This window comes from Gasterosteus aculeatus, chromosome 20 (genome assembly GCF_964276395.1).
Source record: "Gasterosteus aculeatus chromosome 20, fGasAcu3.hap1.1, whole genome shotgun sequence".
Classification (NCBI taxonomy): domain Eukaryota; kingdom Metazoa; phylum Chordata; class Actinopteri; order Perciformes; family Gasterosteidae; genus Gasterosteus; species Gasterosteus aculeatus.
Genome location: NC_135707.1, coordinates 92,826 through 118,573, shown reverse-complemented (window position 1 = coordinate 118,573; position 25,748 = coordinate 92,826). Strand labels below are relative to the sequence as shown.

The window sequence follows — 25,748 nt, the reverse complement described above, 5'->3', positions numbered from 1 at the left end:
CTTGGCTCACATTTCTATTACCTTTCCTGAAGAATGTACATGAATTCTAGATTACTAAAAAGTTAGATCAAATAGGCAGGCATCTAATAGTGATTTATTTTCACTTTTAAGGCAAAGTAGGCTGATAATACATTTTATTTATATAGTGCTTTACATGGTAGGCTACTCAAAGACACTTTACAGTAAAACCAGCACATTTAGCACATAAACAGATACAGCAATAAAACGGACACAAAACGGTGTACAGCTTCCCTAGTAACTAAATCTTTTTAAATCCTTCTACATTCAGTCGGTCCTCAACTGTCTCTGTTTAATTACAGCTGCAATATTTCATTTTTTACATATTAGATGCTTCATCTCATAAGTTTCCATAATTAGTTGCTGCTCAGTGGATGAAAAATACGCCGCGCGCGTCTTCTCCATCTGTGCATCAGTAGATCTGTGATGGACACCGTGGTCTTCTTAAGAAAGCCGTCAACGTGCACTGATCCAGCTGTGTGCACCTGGATTGACTGAGCTTCTCCTTCCGGGTCGGCAAATGTGAAACAGATTAAGATCAAACTAAGTCAAGCTGCACTTTTTCACTTATCCTGGATTTCTTTATTCTACTTTTGTGCCCCCTGATGTTGAAAAGTGCGTCTATGTGAAATTGATCCGACGCATCTCTCATAAATAGTAATGTACAGCGATGCTGAGACCTTCTGTCCAGAATCCAACCAAGCAGAAACGTCAGCTTAGTACTCCCTAGTAAACTTCCACATTTTCTGCTATTTCTATAAGGTTTTCAAGAATAACTTGAACTTGTGGAGAAAGGAGATGGGTTAAAGATCAAGAGATGGATCAGGAGCTCAACGGGGTGTCCTGGTCGCTGTCCAGCTCAGACTCTGACTTCATCAGACTGGTGTTTGATACCTGCAGAAAGTGAGGGGTTTGATTCCTAATGTAAAACAAGAAAATCTCATCAAAAAAACTAAACACTGTTGTGGTCCTTTTATAAATGCTGCTCTTTCCAAATAAAATGAGTGAACACTGCCCTCTGTATCTCAACCTCTGAAAATAAAATATAATATAAGGCTATGGGTTAGGCGGATATAGAATAAACAATTGAAAAATAAAGGAATAAAAGTTAAAAGTGTAAAGAAAGTGACCGGTGGAAAAAGGGATGCCAGAGTCAGTCAGTGGGGGATCCAAGCTCTGTTGAGGGTTTTTTTAGGATCAATGACGCTCTATGTTACAGACTCACTGAATTTGGGTCTGAGCTCCACCCTCTCCTGCAAGTCCATGTTATCAAGCATGGTGTATTTGGTTTTCCTCCTCACTCTGGTCTGTCTCCTCCTGAATACAAACAGGCCGTTAGACCAACAGAGGACATGAGGTGAAACCATGAGTTCTGTAGACGTGTTCACCTCCTGCAGCAGCAGATGAAGATCCAGCTGAGGCACAGGATGGAGACCATGAGCAGGAAGCTGGTCAAGATGACGTACAGCACCCTCCACTCTGACGGGAAGAACAGGGTGAGCACAGAACCACATGGCCCCTCCTGGTTTAGTCTGATAACTAAAGCATGTTTATACCACAGTTGCTCTCTCCATCACCAAGGTATAGGCGAACCAGGTTCTCCGTCCAGAAGGGGTCACATGCACACTCCTTTGTGATTGGATCACACTGACCTCGCCCCGAGCAGCGAAGCAGGCACACTGAAAAAGGACATGGGGTGTAGATTCGTGTTAAAGTCAGTTACATGTTGTTAAAGGCCTTCAAGTTAAACCAGGCCTTTCTTTAAAGGCCTTTAAAGAAATCGGCTAAACAAGGAAACAACAGGATCATGTGAAATGGGTATTCAGGGGACTTGCAGGCTCTCTGCAAGAAAAAGGGTCCTGGTCTCTGTTATGAGCAGGTTCTCGGTCTCTAAAGTGAACCGGTACTGATCCCTGTAGTGAACCTGGTCTGGTCTCTATAGTGAACCGGACCTTGTTTAAACTCACAAACAGTGTCGACTCTCAGGACCCTGAACAGCAGGTAGTCGCTCTTCTCGCTGAGCAACTGGTTTCTCAGCAGAACCACCAGCCGGGAGCCAGAGATTGGTTCTGAGGGGCCGAGGACAGAGAACCGCAACACCGTGCTGCACCAACACAGACACATTAAACCAGTCAGCAAGACAGTCAGTAAACAAGTCAGTAAACCGGTCAGTGAACCAGTCAATGAACCAGTCAATGAAATGGTCATTAAACAAGTTAGCAAACCAGTCAACGAACCAGTCAGCAAAACAGTCAGTGTACCAGTGAGTGAACCAGTCAGTAAACTCAGTACCTGCGGTGGGAGTGGCCTTGCAGAGCTCGAACCTGGACCTCGCTGTCCAGGACATGGATAAGTGCGGCGAGTTGTCGGACCACCGTGTCCCTCTGAGCCACGCTCACCTGAGACACCGACACCAGCATCTCCAGCTCCACCTCCTCAACCCCCCCCGGCTCTACGGAGACACAACCAACCCTCTTTAGCCACCTGGCGATCAATCAATCAATCAATCAATAACCATAAATCGATCGGGACCTACCAGGTCGGACCTCAACGGTGGCCGTGGATGTGCTTGAACGCCCCTGAGCGTCAGTCACCCTCAGCTGGAAAAGGTAGGTTCCTTCCACTAGGTTGGACAGGTAGAGGGAGGCCTGAGTCTCAGAGCTGTACAGGACGTCCTGCCGACAGACATCAATCACAGATATCAATATCAGTTCATCACTGAATCCAGGTACTCCTGCTTTATGATTGGACGGTATTGATCAGCTGACCTTCATGGAGGTCATTAAATTCCTGTAATTCAAATGTAGTTCTATATCAAATAATTCAAAGTCACTCTAATGTGATTACACTTAAAATATAATATGGGATAAATCTATGTTAATCTACCATACAATCTATGTATTTTAATTGGGGCTGTCAAAATGAATGGATTAATCAATTAGATTAAAAGAGCAGGTGCTTGAGCACCACTACGGGTGGTGCACTGCCTGGTTGCTGTTCACATTGACCCGAGCATTCCATATCACTGCACACTCAAAGTAACAGGTTAGAGATTTTGCGCATTTTAGCTATTAGCTCGGTGGCGATCGCTGAAATAAGAAAAAATTGAGTATTGCAGGATGCTTTAGCTCCTCAGGTAAAGCTGCACCCACTTTTATCAAGTCATCTTTCAACACAGGATCCAATCTGTAGATATTACTGATTTGCCATACACCAGATGCTCCACATTCCAATGAAGAGATTCCTTCCTTGAATGATGCTTGCTGACAGAAGCGAATAATGGAAGATTTTGCTCTGGTGATGTCCCTGTTGTTTGGCATTGTGATGTCATCCACTGTGACAGGTAAGTGCATGCAGTAATGACATTCCTGCTTCTCCTCCAGTAACTTTTCATTGAAATCCTGATTGTACTGGGAGACCAACAGCTCTTCCTGTCTGACAATGGCTATCCTATTGGCATATATTGTTGAGCAGGTTCTCTGACAACAACCACTATTGCCCTTCAAAGGGCCGCTGACAACCCACCCCTATAGTGTCCTCACGGCATAAGGTCCATCACCTTGGCTGTTGATGATTTCCTAGGGCTCCGTTAGTTTTGGTGCATTAGTCCCGATCAAGATTTCCACATCAGCGTTAAATTCTGGGATACAGATTTCTTCAGGATCAGGAAGGATCAGGATCAGAAATCAGGAAACATTTATTAGCCAAAATATGTCAAACATACAAGGAATTTGTCTTGGCGGTTAGTGCGCGACAGTAGACAGACAAGACAACAGTGCACAAGTAATGAAATAAAGTGGAATGAAATGCTAATGCAATGGGTTAGTAGAATAAGGCTATGGGTTAGTATAAAACAAGGGAATAAAGTTAAAAAAATTTAAATATTAAAACGTTTTTTAACTTTCAGATATTACCACCTTTCTTTCAATTGTCTTGCTGAGTAGGAATGTTGACCTTTAAGACTGGGATTGTTTCTGCTGTAAATGTTTCTGGGAGCTCAAAGAATGTATAATTGTACCCTCACTGACCCCTTGCCTGATCTATGTAACTCATTTCTTCAGTTCTTCAGCGACAAAATCACCACGATCAATAATTCACTGCTCCCTGTGTCTGACCCAGCAGCAACCACACCAAGCCCCTTCTTCTCCATCCTGCTGGACCCCTTGTCCCCTCCTCCCCTACACCGCCTCTCCCGGTTCGCCCCTGTTGACTCGGCAACCATTGCCAAACTCATCAGCACATCCAAGCCCACCACCTGCTCCCTGGACCCCCCCCACCACCCTGCTGAAGACCTGCCTCCCTGTGCTATGCCCCTACCTTACCGACCTCTTTAACTCCTCACTGTCCCATGGACTTGTCCCCTCAGCCTTCAAAAAAGCTGCTGTCACCCCCATACTCAAGAAACCTCCTCACCTCTGCCGACACCGCAGCCCTCAACATCCTCATCCTCCTGGACCTAAGTGCAGCCTTCGACACCGTGAGTTACACTATCCTGTTCACCAGACTCCAAGCCATCGGTATCGAAGGTACTGCACTCAGCTGGCTCCAGTCATACCTCACGAACAGATCTCACTTCATCTCCCTTCACAAAAACTCCTCTGCCAGATCCACAGTTACACAAGGTGTCCCCCAAGGCTCTGTACTAGGTCCACTCCTGTTCATAATCTACTTATCCCCCCTCGGTCAGATCCTTCGTCACTTCAACCTGGACTTCCACTGCTATGCTGACGACACTCAGATCTACCTCAGCACCAACACCCCTCACAACCCACCGCTCTCCCACATCAACGCCTGCCTCTCTGCAATTAAAGCCTGGATGCAACAGAACTCTCTCAAACTCAACAGCGACAAAACACAACTCACCCTCACCAAAACCAACAACCTCACACTCAACATCGATGCCATCTCTGTTTCCCCCTCCCCCCAGGCACGCAACCTTGGCGTAATATTCGACTCCACCCTCTTCCTTGAGCCACACATCCGTCAACTGGTCAAAATATCCTTCTTCCACCTACGCAACATCGCAAAAATCCGTTCGTCTCTCACACCCCCTACAGCAGAGAAACTCATCCACGCTTTCATTTCCTCCCGTCTTGACTATTGCAACTCACTTCTCTACGGCATCAGCAACACCTCCATGAATAAATTACAACTGGTCCAGAATGCAGCTGCACGACTACTCACCCACACCAAATCATGGCACCATATCACCCCATTCCTGAAAGACCTCCACTGGCTCCCCGTCTCCCACCGGACCCTCACCTACAAAGCCCTCCACCAACTTGCTCCTCCCTATCTCTCTGAACTCCTTTCCCCTACCAACCTCATCGGTCCCTCAGATCCACCTCGGCCAGACTACTTCTCACCCCCACATCCAAACTCAGCTTTGGGGACAGAGCGTTCTCCAGGGCAGCTCCCAAGCTCTGCAACTCACTCCCCATTCTCACCAGAGACTCCGACTCCATCACCACATTCCAGTCCCGCCATAAAACACATATTTTCTCATCTGCTTACCCGTAGCCCCCTCCCTTCCCCTACCCTTCAGTCTATGTAGTTGTAAGCGATCGGCCCGTATATGTCGCCCCTCGTGTCTCGTCTCCTGCCTGTCTGCCTCACACCGTCCCCCCTTCGACTATGTTAAAGCGTCTTTGAGACATTTAGAAAAGCGCTATATAAAACCAATTATTATTATTATTATTAATACTTTCCGTACCCACTGTATGATTCCTTTGGCCGATGTCATCAGAAAGTACTGCATAAAATGATCCATTGTTATGCAGACAATACTCATCTGTCGATAAAGCAGGAACAGCCCGACCAACATGTTAGACTTCAAGAATGTCTTGGAGACATCAATACCTGCAACTTCTTGATGCTAAACTCAGACAAAACAGTTATAAGTTAAATTATCTAAAGGCCCAGAGTGCCTTCGAAAGTTAGCTGTCACATGACACAGTTTCTATGGATGGAATTGCTCTGGTATCCAGCAGCACCATCAAGAATCTTGGAGTTCTCTTCGACCAGGATATGTCCTTCAACTCTCATATAAAGAAGACTTCAAGGACTGCCTTTTCTCATCTACGGCAGGGCTCTTCAATGTTTTTCAGGCCAAGGACCCCCAAACTGATGGTGAGATGGAGCAGGGACCCCCTATTCTACGGAGTTTGGTCAACCATCTTTTATTTTTGAGCATAAACGCGATCTGATTGGCTGGTGCCTGTACTGTCGTATTTGCATGAAAGTAGCTATGAATGAACCGGTGCCCAGCAGAGCTCCTGTGGGTAGCTGAATGTGTGTTGCGGACTGAAAGATAACGTCTTCTCCATTAATTTATTGTTTGCTACAATATGTTGGACTCATGTTAATGTGTATTTAAAGATAATAAATACAATTCTGATTCTGAAGACATTTAAAATTTGTGGAAAAAGACCGCCCAAAACTGCCAAAAAATTGCAACGGCCACTTGCAGTACCTCCGCGGATTCCTGTTGAATCTACCTGATCTACGGAATATATCGAAAATCAGGAACTTCCTGTCTCAAAGTGATGCAGAGAAAATGAGTTCATGCGTTTGTTACTTCTCGACTGGATTACTGTAATTCTTTGTTAAAAGGCTGCTCTTGTAAACCTCTCCACTTGATTCAGAATGGTGCAGCATGTGTATTAACAACTAAGAAAAGGGATCATATTACTACTGTATTAGCTTCTCTGCACTTACTCCCTGTTAAATCAAAAATAGAATTTACGGTACTCCTCACCTTCAAGGCACTTGCTGGTGAGGCACCGTCTTATCTCATAGATTAGATTAGATTCAACTTTATTGTCATTGCACAGAGTACAAGTACTGAGGCAACGAAATGCAGTTTAGCATCCAACCAGAAGTGCAAAATAGCAAAAGGTGCAGAGTATGTGCATATGTAAAGTGTAATAAGTGAATAAATAGATATGTACAGTAAGAAATAGATATGCAATATGAACAGTAAGAAATGGATATGCAATATGAACAGTAATTGGGACAAGAATAGCAGCAATTGAGGTAAGAAGTCTAGGTGATATGATATAAGTATTAGTGGTGGTAATAAGTGAGATGATGTGAAAGACGTATTAGTAATATTATATTTGAGAGGTATTGTAGGTATAAGTGGCTGGAGGATGGTGTGTGGCAGTCAAGCCAGGGTGGAGGGGGAAGTACAGTCACTGAGGGAGATGTGTGTGTGGGGGTGGGGGGCAGAGTTCAGAGCTCAGGGGGGGCAGAGTTCAGTAGAGTGACAGCCGCAGGGATGAAGCTGTTCCTGAACCTGCTGGTCCGGTAACGGAGCACCCTGTAGCGCCTCCCAGAGGGGTGGAGGGCAAACAGTCTGTGGCTGGGGTGAGAACTGTCCTTTTCGATGCTGCGTGCCCTCCGCAAACATCTCTTGCTCTGGACAGCCTCAATGGTGGGGAGTGAGGGACCGGTGATGCGTTGGGCAGTTTTCACCACCCTCTGCAGTGATTTACGGTCCGCGACAGTCCCGTACCATACTGAGATGCAGTTTGTAAGGATGCTCTCTATGGTACAGCGGTAGAAATTCTCTAGGATCTGAGGAGACAGATGGGCCTTCTTCAGTCTCCTCAGGAAGAAGAGACGCTGGTGTGCTTTCTTTACCAGGGATGAGGTGTTGAGGGTCCAAGAGAGGTCCTCAGAGATGTGGACACCCAGGAACTTGAAGCTGGCGATACGCTCAACCTCCGTCCCGTTGATATGGATGGGGATGTGTGTGCCAGCTTGCTTCCTGAAGTCCACAATTAGCTCTTTGGTCTTCTTGATGTTGAGAGCCAGGTTGTTGTCGGCGCACCACACCGCCAGGTGCTGGACCTCCTCTCTGTAGGCCGACTCATCGTTGTCACTGATGAGGCCAATCACCGTTGTGTCGTCTGCAAACTTGACAATGGTATTAGAACCGTGTACATGTGTGCAGTCATAGGTGCAGAGGGAGTAGAGGTGAGGACTTAGCACACAGCCCTGTGGCACGCCGGTGTTCAGGATGAGGGTTGAGGAGGTGTGGTTCTCTACCCTAACAGACTGGGGTCTGTTGGATAGGAAGTCCAGTATCCAGTTACAGAGGGAAGTGTTGATACCCAGGTGACTGAGTATCGTGATTAGTTTGGAGGGGATGACAGTGTTGAAAGCTGAACTGAAATCTATGAATAGCATCCTCACATAGCTGTTGTTATTGTCCAGGTGAGAAAGGGCGGAGTGTAATGCCGTGGAGATGGCATCCTCCGTACTCCTGTTCTTGCGGTAAGCGAATTGGAAGGGGTCCAGTGTGGGTGGTAAGCAGGTTTTGAGGTGGGCCAGGACCAGCCTCTCGAAGCACTCCATGATGGTTGGAGTGAGTGCAACTGGGCGGAAGTCATTTAGGCTCACTGTGGTGGAGTGCTTTGGCACTGGCACGATGGAGGTGGTTTTAAAGCACGTGGGGACAGTAGCTTAGGCTCGTGACAGGTTGAATATGTCAGTCAGGACCTCAGCTAGCTGCCCAGCACAGGCCGTGAGCACGCGTCCGGGGACGCCATCAGGGCCAGCAGCCTTACGTGCATTAATCCTGCTCAGTGCCGCACACACGTCGGTGGAGGAGAGTGCGAGGGGCTGGTGGTCGATAGCCTTTAGTTATCAAGGCCCGCTTTTGTGGAACCAGCTTCCACTTTCAGTCCGGGGGGCAGATTCGGTCAGCTAATTTAAGATAAAGCTTAAAACGTTCCTCTTTGATATTGCTTATAGTTAGGGCTGGCTCAGGTTAGCCCCTTAGTTAAGCTGCTATAGGCTTAGACTGCCGGGGGACGGGGGACACACAGAGCTCCTCTCTCACTCTCTCCTTCTGCTCTAATAATCCATGTTTTTATTAATGCACGTTTGATTAATGCCCAAATGCACCGTCTGGACTGGTCCTGACTCCTGCCTGGCCCGCAGACACCTACCGCTTCTAACATCATTGATATTCCCATTTCTATTGCTGTAAACATTAACTATTACTAACTTTGTTTCTTCCACGAAGTTTTTTGTGCTTTCTCGCCTCACAGGTTTCCATGGATCATGGTTCTATCTGATCCCTGTTCCTGCCTCCTGCCGTGGCCCTGCCGACACCATCATCATTATTATTATTTTACATATTAATCATATTACTATTACTGCCATCATAAACCAACATTACCCTTTCCTACCCTTTCGAATGTACAATTAGCTATAGATAAAATGTACTTATAATGGCACTTAAGTGCTACAATTTACATTGTTAGTCTTTTAGTCAAGTTAGAGTCTGAAGAGGTGTGTCTTTAGTCTGAAGATGTGAAGGCTCTCTGTGGTCCTGATGTCTTCAGAGACCTCCTTCCACCATTTAGGAGCAGGACAGCAAAGAGTGGAGATCTAGTCGAGTGTTTTGCTCTCAGTGAGGAGGAACAAGCAGTTTATCACATGCAGATTTTCCATTACCAATGATTGTTTGCCACGGCCAAAGCATTTCAACTCACAATAATCATGATTAAGCATCATCAATGTCTGAAGGCAAGGGCGTAGGTCTGCACATGGCCATTAGGGACTAGTCACAACCAAAGTTTGGGAAAGACGATTGTCCCCACCAATATCTTTTTCATTTTAATTGCCTGCTAGAAAAAGTTAAAAAAAGCACAATACAGTCAATTTGTAATCTCATTCGTCTATACTATGTTCGTCACCCAGCAGAGTAAAAAATAGATTTTTTCCAGTTTTCCAATGCACCCTCAAGCCTGCGAGACAAGATGCTGTCACTTAATTGACATCTTGAAGTGGTGTCAAAAACACTGAAACAAAGGCCAGGAAATAATAAAGCCTCAAATTAGTATTTCATTTGTTCTCAGCATTGATATTGTTGACCCTTTTGTGCTTGTAGATAAGAAAATGTCACCAAAAGAGAAAAGTTTTATATATATATATATGTATGAAATATATCAGTAGTGTAGTCTACGTGACACGCAGGTATACGCTGTATACCGTATATGAAAAGTCAAGGATTTCCTTATACCCACTAACAAAGGTGCGATGATACGTAACAACATCGTTATGACGTTCAGTCGATTGCGTGCCATCGATAAAAAAGATGACACCACCCACCAGTTTTTTGACCAACCAGAGAGTAACATTAGCTATCAATAAGCAGAAGTCGTTGTTGGCTAACATTTAGTAGTAGGTTAACGACCCACACAGTGCAAACCTGCTAGCCTTACCATGCCGCCCTCTACAATGGAAGTTGGTAGTGTTATCGTACCTTATGGATCGTGCCAAATTCTCCTGTCCGAGCCTGACGGAGGTAATGTCTCAACTGTTGAGCCCCTTGGTTGATTGTTGTTCAGCAAAAACAAAAATATGAAGTCGATAAAAATAAAAAAAACGCAGTCAGAAAACTACGGAAAAACGCCAAAAAGCTGAATTTGGCCGACTTGTCCCCCCATATTTAAATTACTATTATTACATCATATATTATAAATACATTATATTAATAATAATAAAAATAATGCGTATTTAAATTAGAATCTACTGTTGTCTTGTGTAATCCAATCTATGGAGCTAATCTACTCTAAAAAAGCTTTAATAATAATAATACAGTATGTTGATGATGATGATACAATATTAATAATATGATAATAATAATTAAAGTATAATTTCCTGTAATCCAGAACTACTGACCCCAGCAGCAGGACTTTGGCTGTCTCTGATCCAAAGGTAGTGGACATCCGTCTGGTCTCCGTCGGTTACGGAGCCCCTAAGAACCAGAGAGCTGTTGGGAAGAGAAACGGTGTGGCTGCCGCTGGCGTGGGCCACAGGGGGGGGACTGGGGGCTGCAGGGGGGAGAAGGACAAGAAACAACATGGAGGTCTGGTACAGCTGCCCCCCCCCCCCCACACCATTATGAAGTGAACCCTCTGACCTTCATGCACTCTGACACTCAGCGACGCTGACCCCTGCTGGTCGGGCACGGTCAGCCTGAACGTGTCTGCCTGGATGCCCGTTGCTGTGTTGACTGCCTGATCCGCCCCATCCAGTCTTACCCCAAGCGGCCCACTGCAGAAAGCACAGCTGAGTGGGTACAGAGGCCTAAGGAATGTTACGGATCTCCTGATCAGGCCTCATACCTGACGGCGTCCAAGCGGTAGCTCTCAATGCCAACGTCGTCACTGATGTCGCCGCCGCCATCGAGCAACAAGCTGCTGACCGGGAGGAGCAACTTCCTGTTCCGACCCACCACCGGGCCACGGTTTGACACCCCAACCTCTGATACTGATCAGACAAAGACGACATGAACTAACATGTACTGGTGTACACTCACTGTTCCTTCTTCTTTGTGGCGACCGTGGAGTACAGAGAGCTCGCCGGTAACCGTAGCTTTGGTGGTTTAAACCCTGGCTGCTCCATCTCCCACGTCGAAGTGTCCCTGAGCAAGACACCTAAACTCCCACTCCGTGGAGTAGAGAATAACTTGGCCACAGGGCTGATAAAGGATACGGTCTTTTTCTTACTGGAGGAAGTTTGTGGATTGAGTTAGAAACAATTAGAAACTAGTGTTTCTAATTGTTCTTGTGTTGCTCCCCTGTAGTCTGACCTGACATTAACTCAGCTTAATGTCTAATGGCACTGCCTACCCTGTCAAAATTCAAACATAAAAATGTTTATTAAATAATGGTATTAAATAAACTTGTATTTTTACAGTTTATTCTTGTGGTGTATATTTGCAATATGTGCGTTGTTTAGGTCTAATTGTTTAGACCAAGGGTGGGCAAACTACGGCCTGCAGGCCCGTTGGGCGTTTTGACTCCGCCTGCCGAGTATTATGAATTATAAATTATAGAAAAGACCGCTGTAACACTTCTTTGTTTCGACTTGAATTTCCCGAAGCACGATGACGGCAAAGACCAGCAGCGATGTTTCTTAACTCAAGTCGGGAACATAGTGAAGCCAGTCGTAAAACTTGTTAACTGTATACGAGCGAGGGGACTTCAGCATCGGCAAATTATTCAGTTCCTTGAGGAAAGTGATGCTGATCACCAGCACTTGCTGTATCACTCTCGTGTCCACTGGCTAAGTTTGGGGAAAGTATGTCGACGAGTGTGGGAGCTCAAAGGGGAGATTAGCGCATTTTTGGAGTTAATCGGGAAAGCTGATGATTTTCCAGAGCTGAGCGACGCAGATTGGCTTTGTGATTTTGCTTTTGCTGTGGACACATGAATGAGCTGAACATGAAGCTACAAGGGAAAGATCCGTTTGTGCATGAAATGTACACAAATGGGAGGGCCTTCAAAGCCAAGTTGACTTTATTCTCAAGACAAATTTCAAACAAATTTCCCCACACTAGCGACACTGAAAAAGAGGCCCCTCAACATGTGAAGAAATACAGCAAATCACTGGACAACCTGCACAGAGAATTCTGCCGTGTCCCCTGTCACAAGACTATGAAACGGTGCAACAGGAGTTGCAATTGGAACTCATTGATCTTCAATCTGACGCCATCTTAAAGGAGAAGTTCAACTCCCTTAACCTGGCTGCATTCTATACTTCACTAAGCGAAGCCAAGTTTCCAAACATGAGGAGGACGCCACAGAGGCTGCTGGTGTTGTTTGGCTCTACTTACATGTGTGAGCAGATGTTCAGTGTGATGAAAAAAAAGAAATAGTAGAATGAGCAGTGCTTTTACTGTCCATTCATTGCGGACGACAAGCATTACATTACATTACATTTCATTTAGCTGACGCTTTTATCCCAAGCGACTTACAATAAGTGCATTCAACCATAGGGTACAAAGAAGAAGAAAGTGCAATTTGCTCAAATAAGCCAATTTACAATTGCTATAGATAAGTGACGTTACAAGTACAATTTAAGTGCTACAGGTAGTTAGTGTGTTAGTGGAGGTAGAGTCTGAAGAGGTGTGTCTTTAGTCTGAAGATGTGAAGGCTCTCTGTGGTCCTGATGTCTTCAGAGACCTCCTTCCACCATTTAGGAGCAGGACAGCAAAGAGTGGAGATCTAGTCGAGTGTTTTGCTCTCAGTGAGGAGGAACAAGCAGTTTATCACATGCAGAGCGGAGAGCGCGGGTCGGGATGGACCAGGTCCTGGATGTAAGCTGGACCCCATCCATTCACAGCCTGGTACGTGAGCACCAGTGTTTAGAACTGGATGAGCCACCGGTACCAGTGAAGAGAGCGGAGGAGTGGAGGAGTGAGGGAGAACTTAGGAAGGTTAAAGACCAGTGGAGCTGCTGCATTCTGGATGAGCTGCAGAGGCTGAATGGAGGTAGCAGGAGACCTGCAGGAGAGAGTTACAGTAGTCCAGGAGGGAGACGACAAGAGCCTGAATCAGTACCTTCTGAGTGAGAAGAGGACGTGTTCTCCTGATGTTGTAGAGCGAGTATCTACAGGATGGTGTTGTCAGTGATGTTGCAGTCAGGGAGAGTCGGCTGTCGACGTCACGCCGAGGTTCCTGCAGTCAAAGTGGGCGTTAACATGGAGTTGCCAAAGTTGACCGTCAAGTCCTGGGTCGGAGAATCTTTTCCCGGAAATAGAAGTAGTTCAGTCTTGTCGGGGTTGATTTTAAGATGGTGAGCGGACATCCACTACATTACATGTCATTTAGCTGACGCTTATATCCAAAGCGACTTACAATAAGTACATTCAACCATAGGGATACAAGACATCCACTGAGAGATGTCATTCAGACAGGCAGAGATCCGTGCCACCACCTGAGCGTCCAGGGGTGAGAGGGGTCGGCTACGATGTATTTAGCTCGCTTCAGGGCTAAAAAGATGGTAGCCGACCCCTCTCACCCCGGACAAAAACAGTTTGTGCCCCTTCAATCTGGCATGAGGCTGATGTCCATCAGGATTCAGACCTCCCGCCACACAAACAGTTTCTTCCCCCTGGCAGTCGGGCTCATCAACAGAGCTGGTCCCCCACTGACTGACTCTGACATCCCACTGGTCACTTTCTTTCTCACTGCACACGTCACTTTCACTTGTCACTTTCTGACAGGCAGAGATCCGTGCCGCCACCTGGGTGTCCGAGTGAGGGAAGGAGATAATTAGAGAGAGAGTTGGTGTAGAGCAAGAAGAGGAGGGGACCCAGGACGGAACCCTGAGGAACTCCAGTAGTAAGAGGACAAGGTTCCGACACAGATCCTCGCCAGGTTACCCGGTAGGTGCGGCCGTCGAGGTAGGACGAGAGAAGGGAGAGATCAGAGCCTGAGACACCAAGTTCCTGAAGGGAGGAGATAAGGATCTGCTAGTTGACTGTGTCAAATGCAGCAGAGACGTCCAGAAGGACGAGGACAGAGGACAGAGAGGAGCTCTAGCAGTGTGGAGTTGCTCTGGGACAGCAAGGAGAGCAGTCTCTGTGGAACGGCCTTGAAGCCTGACTGGTGGGGGTCAAGGAGGTTGTTACGGTGGAGATAGGAGGAGAGTTGGTTAAAGATCACACGTTCAAGAGTTCTGGACAAAAAGGGAAGAAGAGAGACCGGTCTGTAGTTGTTTTCTTCAGAAGGGTTGAGGGTGGGTTTCTTCAGGAGAGGGTTAACTCTTGCTTCCTTCAGAGAATTGGGAAAACAGCCAGATAACAGAGCATTGTTGATGAGACAGGTGAGGAAAGTAGTTGACAAAGTCTCCTGGAAGAAGGGGGAGGGGGGAGGAGGACTAGGGGGTTCGAGGAGGTTGGAGAAGATCGAAAAGAGTCTTAGTTGACACAATAAGCTACCTCAATATTGGTGGGGAAAATTGTACAATGGAGCGGTGGCTAGTAGGTGGGAAAAGGAAAGCTGATGAATCAAACGCAACAAGCAAGTCCTCAGATAATGAATTCCTGAAAACTAAAAAAAGGAGTACCTATCACTGGGATTTACCAGTAAAGGACCAGAAGACGATCCCTTGCCCATCTGTGTGCTATGCTCGGAGGTGCAAGCAAACGAGTCACTGAAACCATGCAAGCTGCGCCGCCATCTAGAAACCAAACATGGCCAATACTCATCGAAGCCTCGAGAATTTTTCGAAAACAAGCTAAAAGAGTATATGAGCCGTAAGAAAACCATTGAATCCACGTGTGTTACTGGGAGTGAAAACGCCAAGGCAGTTGAGGTGTCCTACCAAGTAGCAAAGCTGATAGCAAAAACCGGGAAGCCACACGCCATTAGGGAGGATTTGATTTTACCTGCTGCCAAAGAGATGGCACTTTCTGTGAATTGATCCAAACATTGTGTAATTATTGTGTAATGTTTACATGGAAAATGGCACTTGATTCAAATAAAAGGTTTATACATTTGCCATTAATTGTTGTTTGCTTGTTTATAATATCCACAATTAATTTAAACCTGATTTCCTTACAAGAAATAACAGGGATCTCGGAAACTTTGCCTGCACTGTCCAGTAAAGTCACTGAATCGATTTCAAGTCACTGAATCGAATCGAATCGTTCTAAATGAACCCAGATCGTCCATGAATCGATCGGCAACCATGAATCGCGATTCGAATCGAATCGAATCGTTGTTGAAATTAATCGTTACACCCCTAATAATTAACCCTTTAGGGACCATGACTGCCCCACGGCCACCTACACAGCAAAACTCTTAGAGTTAATTTTCCGGTCCGATGTACCTGTACTTGCTGTACATGATGATGATTTCAAACTAATCCTTGTTGGGGCTGTAATAGAGGTTATTTCAACATTATGATTCATGATTGTTATCATAAATACTTTTTTCTGGAGGGGTTTGTAACCATGACGTCATACTATAACCTATACCTGGCTGCAGGGACGTGCTGATTGGCCGATGGGGCTGAGCTGGAGCGGGAGTCCTTATATGGTTGCGATGGGAGTAGACAGTCGTTCGATCTACGCTGCTTCGTGTATTGTTCTGTGAAGTAAATAAACATCTTAATAAACTAATATAACTCTGTCCAGGTTAGCAGTTCTCAATGCTTCTAGTCTTTATGCTAAGCTAGGCTATCAGCGTAACATCACACCTTAAATCCATCGGAACTTATATGTAATATGATGGAGTGAACCCCTCACCGTCGTATCTGCAGCACCAGTCGGGCTCCAGATGTTTCCGTCTCCCTTCCACCCCGACGAGTCTCTGCTTTGCGTCCACCCTCCCTCCAAACCCTCCTCTGCCTCTGATTGGTTTAACTGGTCTCTTCTCTCCAGAGACTCCCCCCTCTCTTCCTGACTTACCTCTGGATACGCTGCCTCCAGAGTGCCGGCAGAGAGTTCCATTTGGGGTCCGTCCAGCAGGTCCAGGTCCTCTAAGGCCTCCAGGTACCCGGGACCTCTCAGGTCCTCCAGGTCCCCGGGGGCCTTTGAGGACTCTGAGAGGGCCCTCAGGCGGCCTGTGTATGCCCCCCCCCTCACCAGCGACTGCAGCCCCAGGGTATGGGGCGACGTTCTCCGCAGAAAGGCGAGGAAGGAATCGGCCCCGGGTCTGTGCTGGGGCCGACACTCATCGCCCTGACAGTTCACGACGTAGCAGCGTCCCTCGAACATCCAGGCCAGGTTGTAGCCTGGTAGGTCGCAGCATGCCGCCACGCACTGCTGCAAAGACACCATGCCGGGGACGCGCAGCACGCCACCAGACGTTACCGGCGGGCACACCACCGCTTTCGAGAACGTGGCCCCCTGCAGGCACTGGGACGTCACTGCAGCTGCAACACGACACATCTCTCATGTTGGGAAGCTCCATGTGAGGAGCTTAATAACTTCAATAATCTCAGTCTTTCTGCTTTCTGTGGATGTTGGTTTTACCATCATTATTATCAGTGGTGACTGGCCCATAGAGGGCCATGGAGCGTGGCCCCACCTTCAGCCATAAAAAAAAAAAGATTATTTGTGGCTTGTGTCATTTGTGTGTGTTTTGGAAACATGGAATACACCCAATAGCAGAGGTTTCAAAAGTATTCACATTCAAGTAAAAGTATAAAAGTACTGGTTTCCAAACTACTGAAAGAATAAAAGTAAAAGTAATGTAAGGGTTAAAAAATCCATTAAGGACAAACTCTTAATGTGTAACCTCGCTCACAGAACACGTCAGTCCGTTACAATATTATCGGCAGATAATAGTGCCTTCAGATCATGCAACCTCAGATGATGCAAACATGGCGATATTCAGAGAGGCAAGGCTGAAACAACAGAGGAATAAATGTATTGACGTGCATGCTATATATATCTGTTATAATGATGGGGAAACTGGCAGCGGCCAAATGACCCGTCTCAGGCTTTATGAGCAAATACAGAATGTATATATATATATATATATATATATATATATATACACATACAATGTTATTTTAAAGACAAAACTACACACATTTGATCATCTTGGAGGCAGAATTCCACCGGGTGGAATTAAATTAAAGTTAACTAGCGACTCTTCCTGCTGTCCTATTCCTATTACAAAAAGTATGCATATATCTCATGTTGCCATTCTGTATGCTGAGCTTTAGTAGCCTACATATTGATTTAACATAAATAACATGAATACATTGTGCATGTGTTTATTTATTGAATGTATTATCTGTTCTATTTAATGTTATTTTCATGTGAAAATCCATGGTTATAATTATAATAATTTATAAGTATGCAGTGTCATAAATGCCTCTCTGTACAGGTTGGGGATTTCAACATGCAGCATTTCTTGATGTATATTTGTAAAGGAAAAATCTATTTTAGAACATTATTATATTTCTTAGAACATAACAATTATTATTAATAAATAAGTATGCAGTTTCATAACTACATCTCTGACGTTTAAAACAAACCAAACCGTTTAAAGATTGGTTGAAAATGAAGCAAGTTAACGCAGTTATCCGTGAGCGAGCTGCCTATAGCAAGATGGCCGCCACGTGCGGATGTTCGACTCAATGCGGACGACAACTAGAACTTTACATATATACCTATGATGTCGCGCCTCTGTTGATGTTGACAACCCTAGTGTATATATATATATATATATATATATATATATATATATATATATATATATATATATATATATATATATATATATATTGTACAGTCTATATACATGTTTGTGGTTCTTCAACTTTACTTCACTTACTTGAATCCAGATGTTGTTTGTTTATTTGTATTTTCTAAATTTTTAGGTGTTTTACCTTCGACACTGTGAAGCAGCAGCAGAAAGATTTTCTCCCACATTGTCGGCCTGAAACAAACACATCACAAACGTTACAGTCTTTAGTCATTATTATTCATATTAACGGTACCCAGGTCTTCAGTACACATCTGTCTGTAACTCATACTCACAAAATATGCTTACAAGCTGCAGTAGTGTGTAATGACTCCTGGAACGTTTAAGAACCACGCTGCCGGACAGCGCCAGCCGAAGCCCCGCCCGGCAGCACACGACACGCTGCTCAGGGCCTCAAAACAAGCGCATCGTCATGCCTGTGACAAGCAAAACAGCTGTACTAACGTCGTTGTTGTTTTTTACAATATACCATATCAGTGCGTTCCACTTGATGTATTCAAAGTTGTAAAAGACAAATAAAGAAATGTTTCGCAGTCTGCTCTTCTTGAAAGGTGTTTACTCCAGACTTCTTTCAAAATGTTTACCAGTTAGTTTCCATCCTTATCAATACAGAATTATGATTAATGACATATAAAGCAGATCAGCTTCAGTGTTTGCATTGATCACTTTCACATTCGGCATACATTGATTTCACTACGCAACACCTCCAACTTCTTAAGTGTGTCTGCTCAGGATGCAGATTGAACTTCACTCCATAACCATTAACTAGCAGGTTTAACCCCTTTTAGACTTGGAATTGTGTTAAAATCAACCAGTAGAGTGAGACATATTTCAATTTTCTCTAGCACGTGACCACTAATGACGTTAACCTTCTCATTAAATCATTTATTTCTACCACATTTTCGACAGTATGAGCCGGAGGCTAGAAGGCCAGTAAGCTAGTCACGTACACACGTAAGAGAATCTAAACTAACGCTATTTAACACACACCGCAAACAAACAAAGATTCAGCGTCGTGCTATTTAACCGTTCAAACATTGGAACGTCCACGTTTAAAAGCTGACCATGAACGCACCTGTGCGTAGCTCCTCGCTGGTTCCTCACTGGTTCCTCTCTGGGTTCTCACTGGTGGATCCGGTCTAAGCGGTAATGGAGCACTCCGCCACACCGACTACCAGCATCTAGCAGACAGCTAAGCAGTGATGAGGGTTCCAGACATCCCCACTTCAGCTGCATCATCATCATCATCATCATCATCATCATTCCCTGGCGACGGAGAACCCGGACCGGACCGTCTAACAGAACCAGAAGGAGCAGTACGATGACAGGTGACAGCATGTAGTGATAAGCCAGACCCACCAGAGGGCGCACTGGGTCCAGCTGAAGTCCAATGAGACTTACATGATGAACAATTCTAGGTTCTAAAGGAAACAATATTGATAGAAATGCATTGTGTGTTTGAGGTCAAACTGTACCTTTCCCAGTATAATCCAGATTGTGATATACGTAGGGGGGTATTTACAATGTTAGCGTCAAAGGGAAACCACATTGAACGCGTGAAGAAGTGATTCGGGGGAGATCACATGACCTCATCTGGTCCGCTATTTATGAACATAAGCATAGTGTGGGATTGAAGCCCAGTCCGGCTCTCCAGACCTAAACACAACCATTTGTGTCCGGTCCGTTCAACACGTGACTTACCAGAAAGAATTCCGATTCAATCGACTCTTCGCTACACGAGCAGCGTAGAGACATGGACATACACTCCATCCGGGCATAGTTGTCAAAATAAAAGAAGCACATCGCCATTCTTGTATTTTAGAATGTGTTTTTTAATTGACTATATTTTTAAATGAGGGTATATGCAAACACATTTTTTTTGTAGAAATAACTTTAATGAGCAATTAATTATTTTATTTATTAAGTTTAAAATGTAAAATAGTTATTTACCGAACGTTTTCTAAGCTTCCTGTAAAAATGATTGATGCATTTGTCCTTCACGACTGTAAATAAAGTTGAACATACTAATTACAGCCGTTTTGCTTCCTCACAGGAATGAAGGTGCTAACGGTGGCACTGTCCGGCAGCGTGGTTCTGAAGAGGTCAATGTGCCAAAACAATAAAATATATATATTTTAATAACTATGTTGTAAGAACTTAAATGTTTCCCCTTAGACAGCAGAAGCAGTTGGTGCTCATCATCTGATAATCAAGATGTTTGTGCTTTGATGTTTATAATCTTGTGGTGTCCAAGATGATCGTCTACCTGCAACTATATTCCCGCACTGAAGATCAAGACCTTGGGAGTACCCTTGACGCATGACTTGTATGTGTCAGTTCTGTCTCCTGCTTGCAAGTATTATTTAATGTTCTGTTTAATAATTTTGCAGCGCTGTCAAGTAAGACGTTTTCAAACAAATGCATTTTTTAACTTAACTTTTATTCCTTTATTTTTAAAATAACCCATAGCCTTATATTACTAAACCATATCATTATATTTTATTTCTTTGGCACTGTTGCCTTGTCGTAGTCTGATGTTACGCACCAACCGCCAAGTCAAATTCCTTGTATGTCTGACATATCATGGCAATACATTTTTTCCTGATTCCGGAAATAGTTAATATGCTGTTATTTTCAAGGTTTGCACGTCTTAAATCCGGTATATTTTACAGAAACTAGAACAATAAAGGTTAAAAAAATGACATTTGAGCTCATCGGTCTTTTATTTTTGTGTTTTCTTAAAAAAAAAACATTTACAAATGAAACGACAGCCTTTTATAAATTACAACAGCAAACACTAAAATCTATTTTAAATAGTTTATGCGGACTGTTATAATAAAACAAGGTGCAGTTAAAATAAGCCATGTGGTGCTTTGAGGGCAAAACATAAAATGACTTTCACTCATAAAACAAACTTCACATTCAAATGTTTTCATGCTGCACATACCGATTCAAAATAGCTTTGCTCCAGAGCTTATTTAGTCACAGTTATAAAACCACTAATGGTCTTTTCCCTTTTTAACCTGAACGGAGAAGATTTAGATGTGATCAGATTAACATGAAGTTGGATGTTAAACTAAAGAGTTCTGAAAAGTACCAGATTAATTTAACACCAGCATTAACTGACTTGTTACATTTTAACATTGTTACAGATTAACCAAATCATTCCCAACAGGGTCCAACCTCCACTCCAATACCCACTAATACCCGTTAATACCTGCTGGTACCCACTGGTACTCATTGATACCCATAGATACCCGATGCGTGGCTCAGTGAGGATTGGCTGATCTACTAAACGTCTCACACAACGAGACACATGCCTGATGCATCCGATTTAAAGATTATAAACTTCAAGTTTATAATTTCTTCTTTAGCGATTATAAACATTTATATGTAACAACACAATGTGTTCATGAGGTCCGGAACAGAACAGACATTGCTATCAGATAAATACTCAGACTGGTTAGAACCTGCTTTCAGGCCTCTGGAGGATTTTGTAGCAACTATGAGAATTAGGGATTTATGTCACATGACATAAGATTTAAAGTTTTGAGGTTTAAATAAGTGAGTTAATTAAGAGCTGACTCTGTTGGTCACGATTCTGTCCGTCTTTAGGGTTCTGACCAACGGAGATAATTAGCCCTTAGGGTTCTTTCGGGTTCGGACTACCAGAGAAGCTGATCTCCTACAGGCTTTGAGACTCTAGTGGTTCTCTTGGAGCTCTGAAGGGAAACCCTCAAGCTTCTGGTTTGTTTGTTTTTATTTGAGGGAGGACAATTAAAATGTTTCCAGTCATGAAACCTGCGTTACGCTCCATTAGATGAAGGCTTCTTTTTTATTCTGGTAGGAAGGTGGGTCTGAGTAGTTTTATGTAGAGATTCATACAAACGGATGTTTGAGAAAGAAAGTCTCAGCTTGTTTGATTAACTGAAAAGAAACTGAAGATATTTTTCTAATCTTGTTTTTTCTTTAACAAACCTTCTGACAGCTTGAGTTTCCTTGTAAGTGTGAAGCCTCCTTTTCGGTCCTGATTCCACCTTTTTAAACAAGTCTTTACTGTTGTGTTCACGGTCTCACTGATGACACATCTAGCATATCAGCTACTGAGGTTACAACTACCGTCACCATTTGGGTTAAGAAAACAGGGACAGGGATTCTTCTGTACATGGACCACCCTTCTCCCCTTTAGACAATGCTCTTCTCCACCTTGACCCATAATGCATCGAAGGACATGAAGACCTTGAAGATGAAGAACATCTGGAGTCACATCAACAAGACAAACTACAGCAGATAGGGAGGAGCTCCCGCGTCCATGGTGAGGTGAACAACACAAGCAGGCCTAGGGTGAGGGAAGGAGGTGTGGGGGTGGAGGGGGGAGTCCGGGGTCTGCACTGCCCCCCCCAGAGGGAGGGGTGCTGCAGGACGGAGCCTCGCGCTCCTCGGTCATTAGCACTCGAGAGGCGGGTGAAAGCTGCGTCTGCAGTCTACAGCTTTGGGTCCTGGAGGCTGAGCTCGCTTCTTACGGAGCTCCTCTCGTCCCACAGAGCTGCTGAGCCGAGAGTACGCCGCCTTGTACTTCTTATCGAAGGCTGCTGCAGAAGGAATAGGAGAAGGTGGTCAGAAGTTTCTTTCACTGGTTTGCTTGATGCCAGTGGAACAGCCCAAACAAGTCTGTGTTTCCCCAAGTTTACAACCTTTGGGACGGGGGGGGTCGTCTATGCTGTACGAGCACACATGACTGGGCAGAATTGTATTACATTACATGCTATTTAGCTGACGATTTTATCCAACGCGACTTGCATTGCATTTTTAACACATGTTTGTAACCCATCCCACACAGGGAGCAGTGTGCGGCCGTAAGGGTGCCGGGGGCAGTTAGGGGTCGGTGTCTTGCTCAGGGACACTTCGACATGGAGCAGCCAGGGTTTGAAACGTCAAACCTTGCGGTTCCCGGCGCACCCTCTACTCCATGTGCCACGGTGGCTCCCATCATCATCTTTAATTCCAGACTTTCTTGGGGGGGTTGGGCGACCCCCTTGTTCATTGGTAGGGGAAACGCAGCAGACTGGTGAATGTCTGCACGTGTAGATTCTACCTTTCACACGGCTTGCTGCAGGACTCTTAACCGCTGATGCAACGCTCACACAACGAGACGATGGCGCGTCGCTGAAGAGTTCTTAATGGTCATGGTTACAATGAATAACCCACAACAAACACTCTTTAACAGGGTGAAACACCACAACACAACAGCTTGCAACACAAACAATTTGTAACACTAATAATTGTACATTTCTAAAAATCACCCCGTCGAACTGCATGCTGGGTACAGAAAACACAGAAAAGAGCGATACAAGAGGGACAAGAGACCAGAGATGCACCAACACAACTGGAGCTGTGTCTTTTTGGAGGGTTTTATGTTTTGGGAAATCCAGCGTAAGATAGATCAGAAATTGATTTATTGCAAAGTCTGTTGAGCTTCTGTTGGCAACACTAGCAGCCACAACAACCTAACACACTAACACGCTAACGAGCTAAAACGCTAACAACCTAACACGCTAACGAGCTAAAACGCTAACAACCTAACACGCTAACAAGCTAAAACGCTAACAACCTAACACGCTAACAACCTAACACGCTAACTTGCCGGTTACAAGCTCGCCGCCCAGTTGCGAGTAAGTTGGCCAGCGAGCGGCCCAGTCCTTTTCGGGGTCAATGAATTAATGAATCAAAAAAATCAATAGTGATATACCGGGATACCGCCAGAATCTTAATACCGTGCAGCCCTACCCACTGCCTCGCTATACTTCAACATAGAGAAATGATTTGAAGCTTTCTAACGTCGGAAAGTCTCGGCTTTATTATGCCAAAAGGGCATATGCAAACCTCCAATGGCTTTCTTGTAATCATAGTAGGAACCAAAGAGCCCGTTTCTGCGTTTACAATGGGTGTCTATGTGGGCGGGACTGGATTGTTAGAGGGTGAAGCAGCATCAGAATCTGGTTCAAAAATAATTTATGCTTTGCCACCATTTCCACAATATTCACTCTTCATACTTAATTTGTGGATAAAATGATGGGTGTGCTTGTGCTGGTCGTACTGCTGTGTCTATGGAATCCCTCAGACGTTTACTTTGGCACTAGACCACTGAGAGTGACACAAAGGCAGACTCAACTTGCATAGGGTCAGATACAAATCTGCAGAGGGTAGACGTTTTGAAAACCTGCGATAGAGCTGTATTTATGACACCCTGACATATAAATAACATTTACGTGTTCGGTAGAGGCTTGGGTCCTTATGTTTTGGGTTGGTACTATGGTTTTGCGGTTACAAGAACTTGTTTGAGTGCGCAGACAATAAGTAGTAATAACAGGACAAAACTGCTGACAAGTGGCTAAAAGAGCCAGAGAACATTGGTCATGTCTTTAGTTTGCTAGCTAGCCTTTGTGACATCTGCACACTCTACGCCACACTCAAAATTTCTGCGGAAATCTTCTAGTTGTTGTTACTGAATCCAACTTACTTTTACTTTAGGAAACCGTTATGAACCTAACGCAGGAATGAAATACAACAACCCTGAATTAAATGATCACCTCAGTAACGTTTTATGGGTTTCTTCCATCCAATAATAACAGATGTACTCTGTGTAATCCAGTAAAGTTCAGCAGAACCACAAACTACAGCTGCTCCTCTTCCTTACTGCTGTTTCTAATACAGAGAGCGAGCAAAGGCAGGGGGGAGATGTAGTTTTAAAATGAGTGGTTATTTTTTCTGCTTTTTTTTTAAATCATTTTTTAAATCATTTTCTCAGCTGGGAGATTTTTAAATTTTTTTATTTGCATGCTGATTTAACCAAAAATATAGGTTGGAGGGACAATAGGTCAAATGGAGCCTTAGCTAAACTCCAGGCCAACCTCTTTTCAATTGAGCAACATTTTATAAGCCTAGAAGATCCTGATCGGTTGTTTAGCCAGTGTTGGGACATCTTCAGTGGGAGAAACCCTAACAGATGCTTGTGAACTGTGTCACATGGCGTTGAGTTGAGGGAAATCTTACCAACGTGGTCTTTGCCCATAGCTGCCAGTGTAAGGAACAAGAACTCTCTGTACAAACTCCTGCAGAAAACAAAGTACACAAATTATTAAAAAAGTCTTGTAATGCCACTTCAATGCAGAACAACCTGTACTTTAACTAAGACATTCCCAGTTGACTAATATCTAGTTAAAAAACAGGTCCAACTAAAATCTATACAGTGATGGTTTGATCCCACTAACCATGTTTTAACCCCAGTGAAACCAAAGTAGGACACCAGTATAAACCCAGTGTAAACCCCAGTTTAGCCCCAGTGTAACCTGTTATGGATTAATGCTCTACAGCTTTACCTATTTAAGTCTTCTCTAACACGTTGACTTTATCCACCCGACTCGTGGTGAGGACCCACACACCCTCACAGACCAGGAACTTTCAGTCACACACCCATAGAACACACTGAAGATTCGGATCCCTCAATTCAGGGAAACTTATTGGAGCAACACACACACTCGAATAAACAGAGCTTTTTCTGGAACGACACGGACAAGGCAATGACACAACACGTTAGTTTATACATTCCTTTCACCAATAGATTGAATGGAACCTCCCCTCTGTCCTAACAGCGTAACTGTCCCCCGTTCCTAGCGCCTACACACACACTCTCATGTGACC

The 25,748-nt window shown here is 44.5% G+C and overlaps 2 protein-coding genes across 11 annotated transcripts in view; both read right to left on the bottom strand.

Annotated features, from left to right (window-relative positions):
* Positions 1-73: 73 nt before the first annotated feature.
* kiaa0319 (KIAA0319 ortholog) lies at positions 74-19,229 on the bottom strand. 7 transcript variants are annotated; one of them, XM_078094198.1, is made up of 16 exons: positions 19,123-19,229; positions 18,336-18,463; positions 18,172-18,221; positions 16,076-16,704; positions 15,806-15,917; positions 11,163-11,307; positions 10,958-11,091; positions 10,717-10,868; positions 10,298-10,330; positions 2,555-2,693; positions 2,311-2,470; positions 1,986-2,122; positions 1,575-1,697; positions 1,407-1,497; positions 1,244-1,335; positions 74-937 (listed from the first exon to the last, which is right to left on the bottom strand). In XM_078094198.1, the coding sequence occupies exons 3-16, from the start codon at positions 18,212-18,214 to the stop codon at positions 894-896; spliced, it is 2,034 nt and encodes a 677-aa protein (XP_077950324.1). In that variant the 5' UTR covers positions 18,215-18,221; positions 18,336-18,463; positions 19,123-19,229; the 3' UTR covers positions 74-893. The 7 variants fall into 7 exon arrangements, with proteins under 7 accessions (XP_077950324.1, XP_077950329.1, XP_077950327.1 ...); XM_078094203.1 differs by having other exon boundaries at positions 74-912; XM_078094201.1 differs by lacking the exon at positions 18,336-18,463 and adding an exon at positions 16,805-16,859 and having other exon boundaries at positions 19,123-19,146.
* A 1,522-nt stretch (positions 19,230-20,751) lies between these two features.
* dennd4b (DENN/MADD domain containing 4B) overlaps positions 20,752-25,748 on the bottom strand; it is a 37,964-nt gene continuing 32,967 nt past the window's right edge. For 2 of the 4 annotated variants that reach the window (XR_013453554.1, XR_013453555.1), the window contains exons 28-30: positions 25,427-25,605; positions 25,101-25,159; positions 20,752-22,639 (exon numbers count right to left, since the gene is read on the bottom strand). Coding sequence is in view for 2 of the 4 variants with exons in the window: in XM_040165255.2 (XP_040021189.2) it covers positions 22,494-22,639; positions 25,101-25,159 (205 nt within the window). In the remaining 2 variants the exon portion in view is untranslated. The remainder of the gene's footprint in view (positions 22,640-25,100; positions 25,160-25,426; positions 25,606-25,748) is intronic. The other 2 variants (XM_040165255.2, XM_040165257.2) reach the window with 1 other exon arrangement.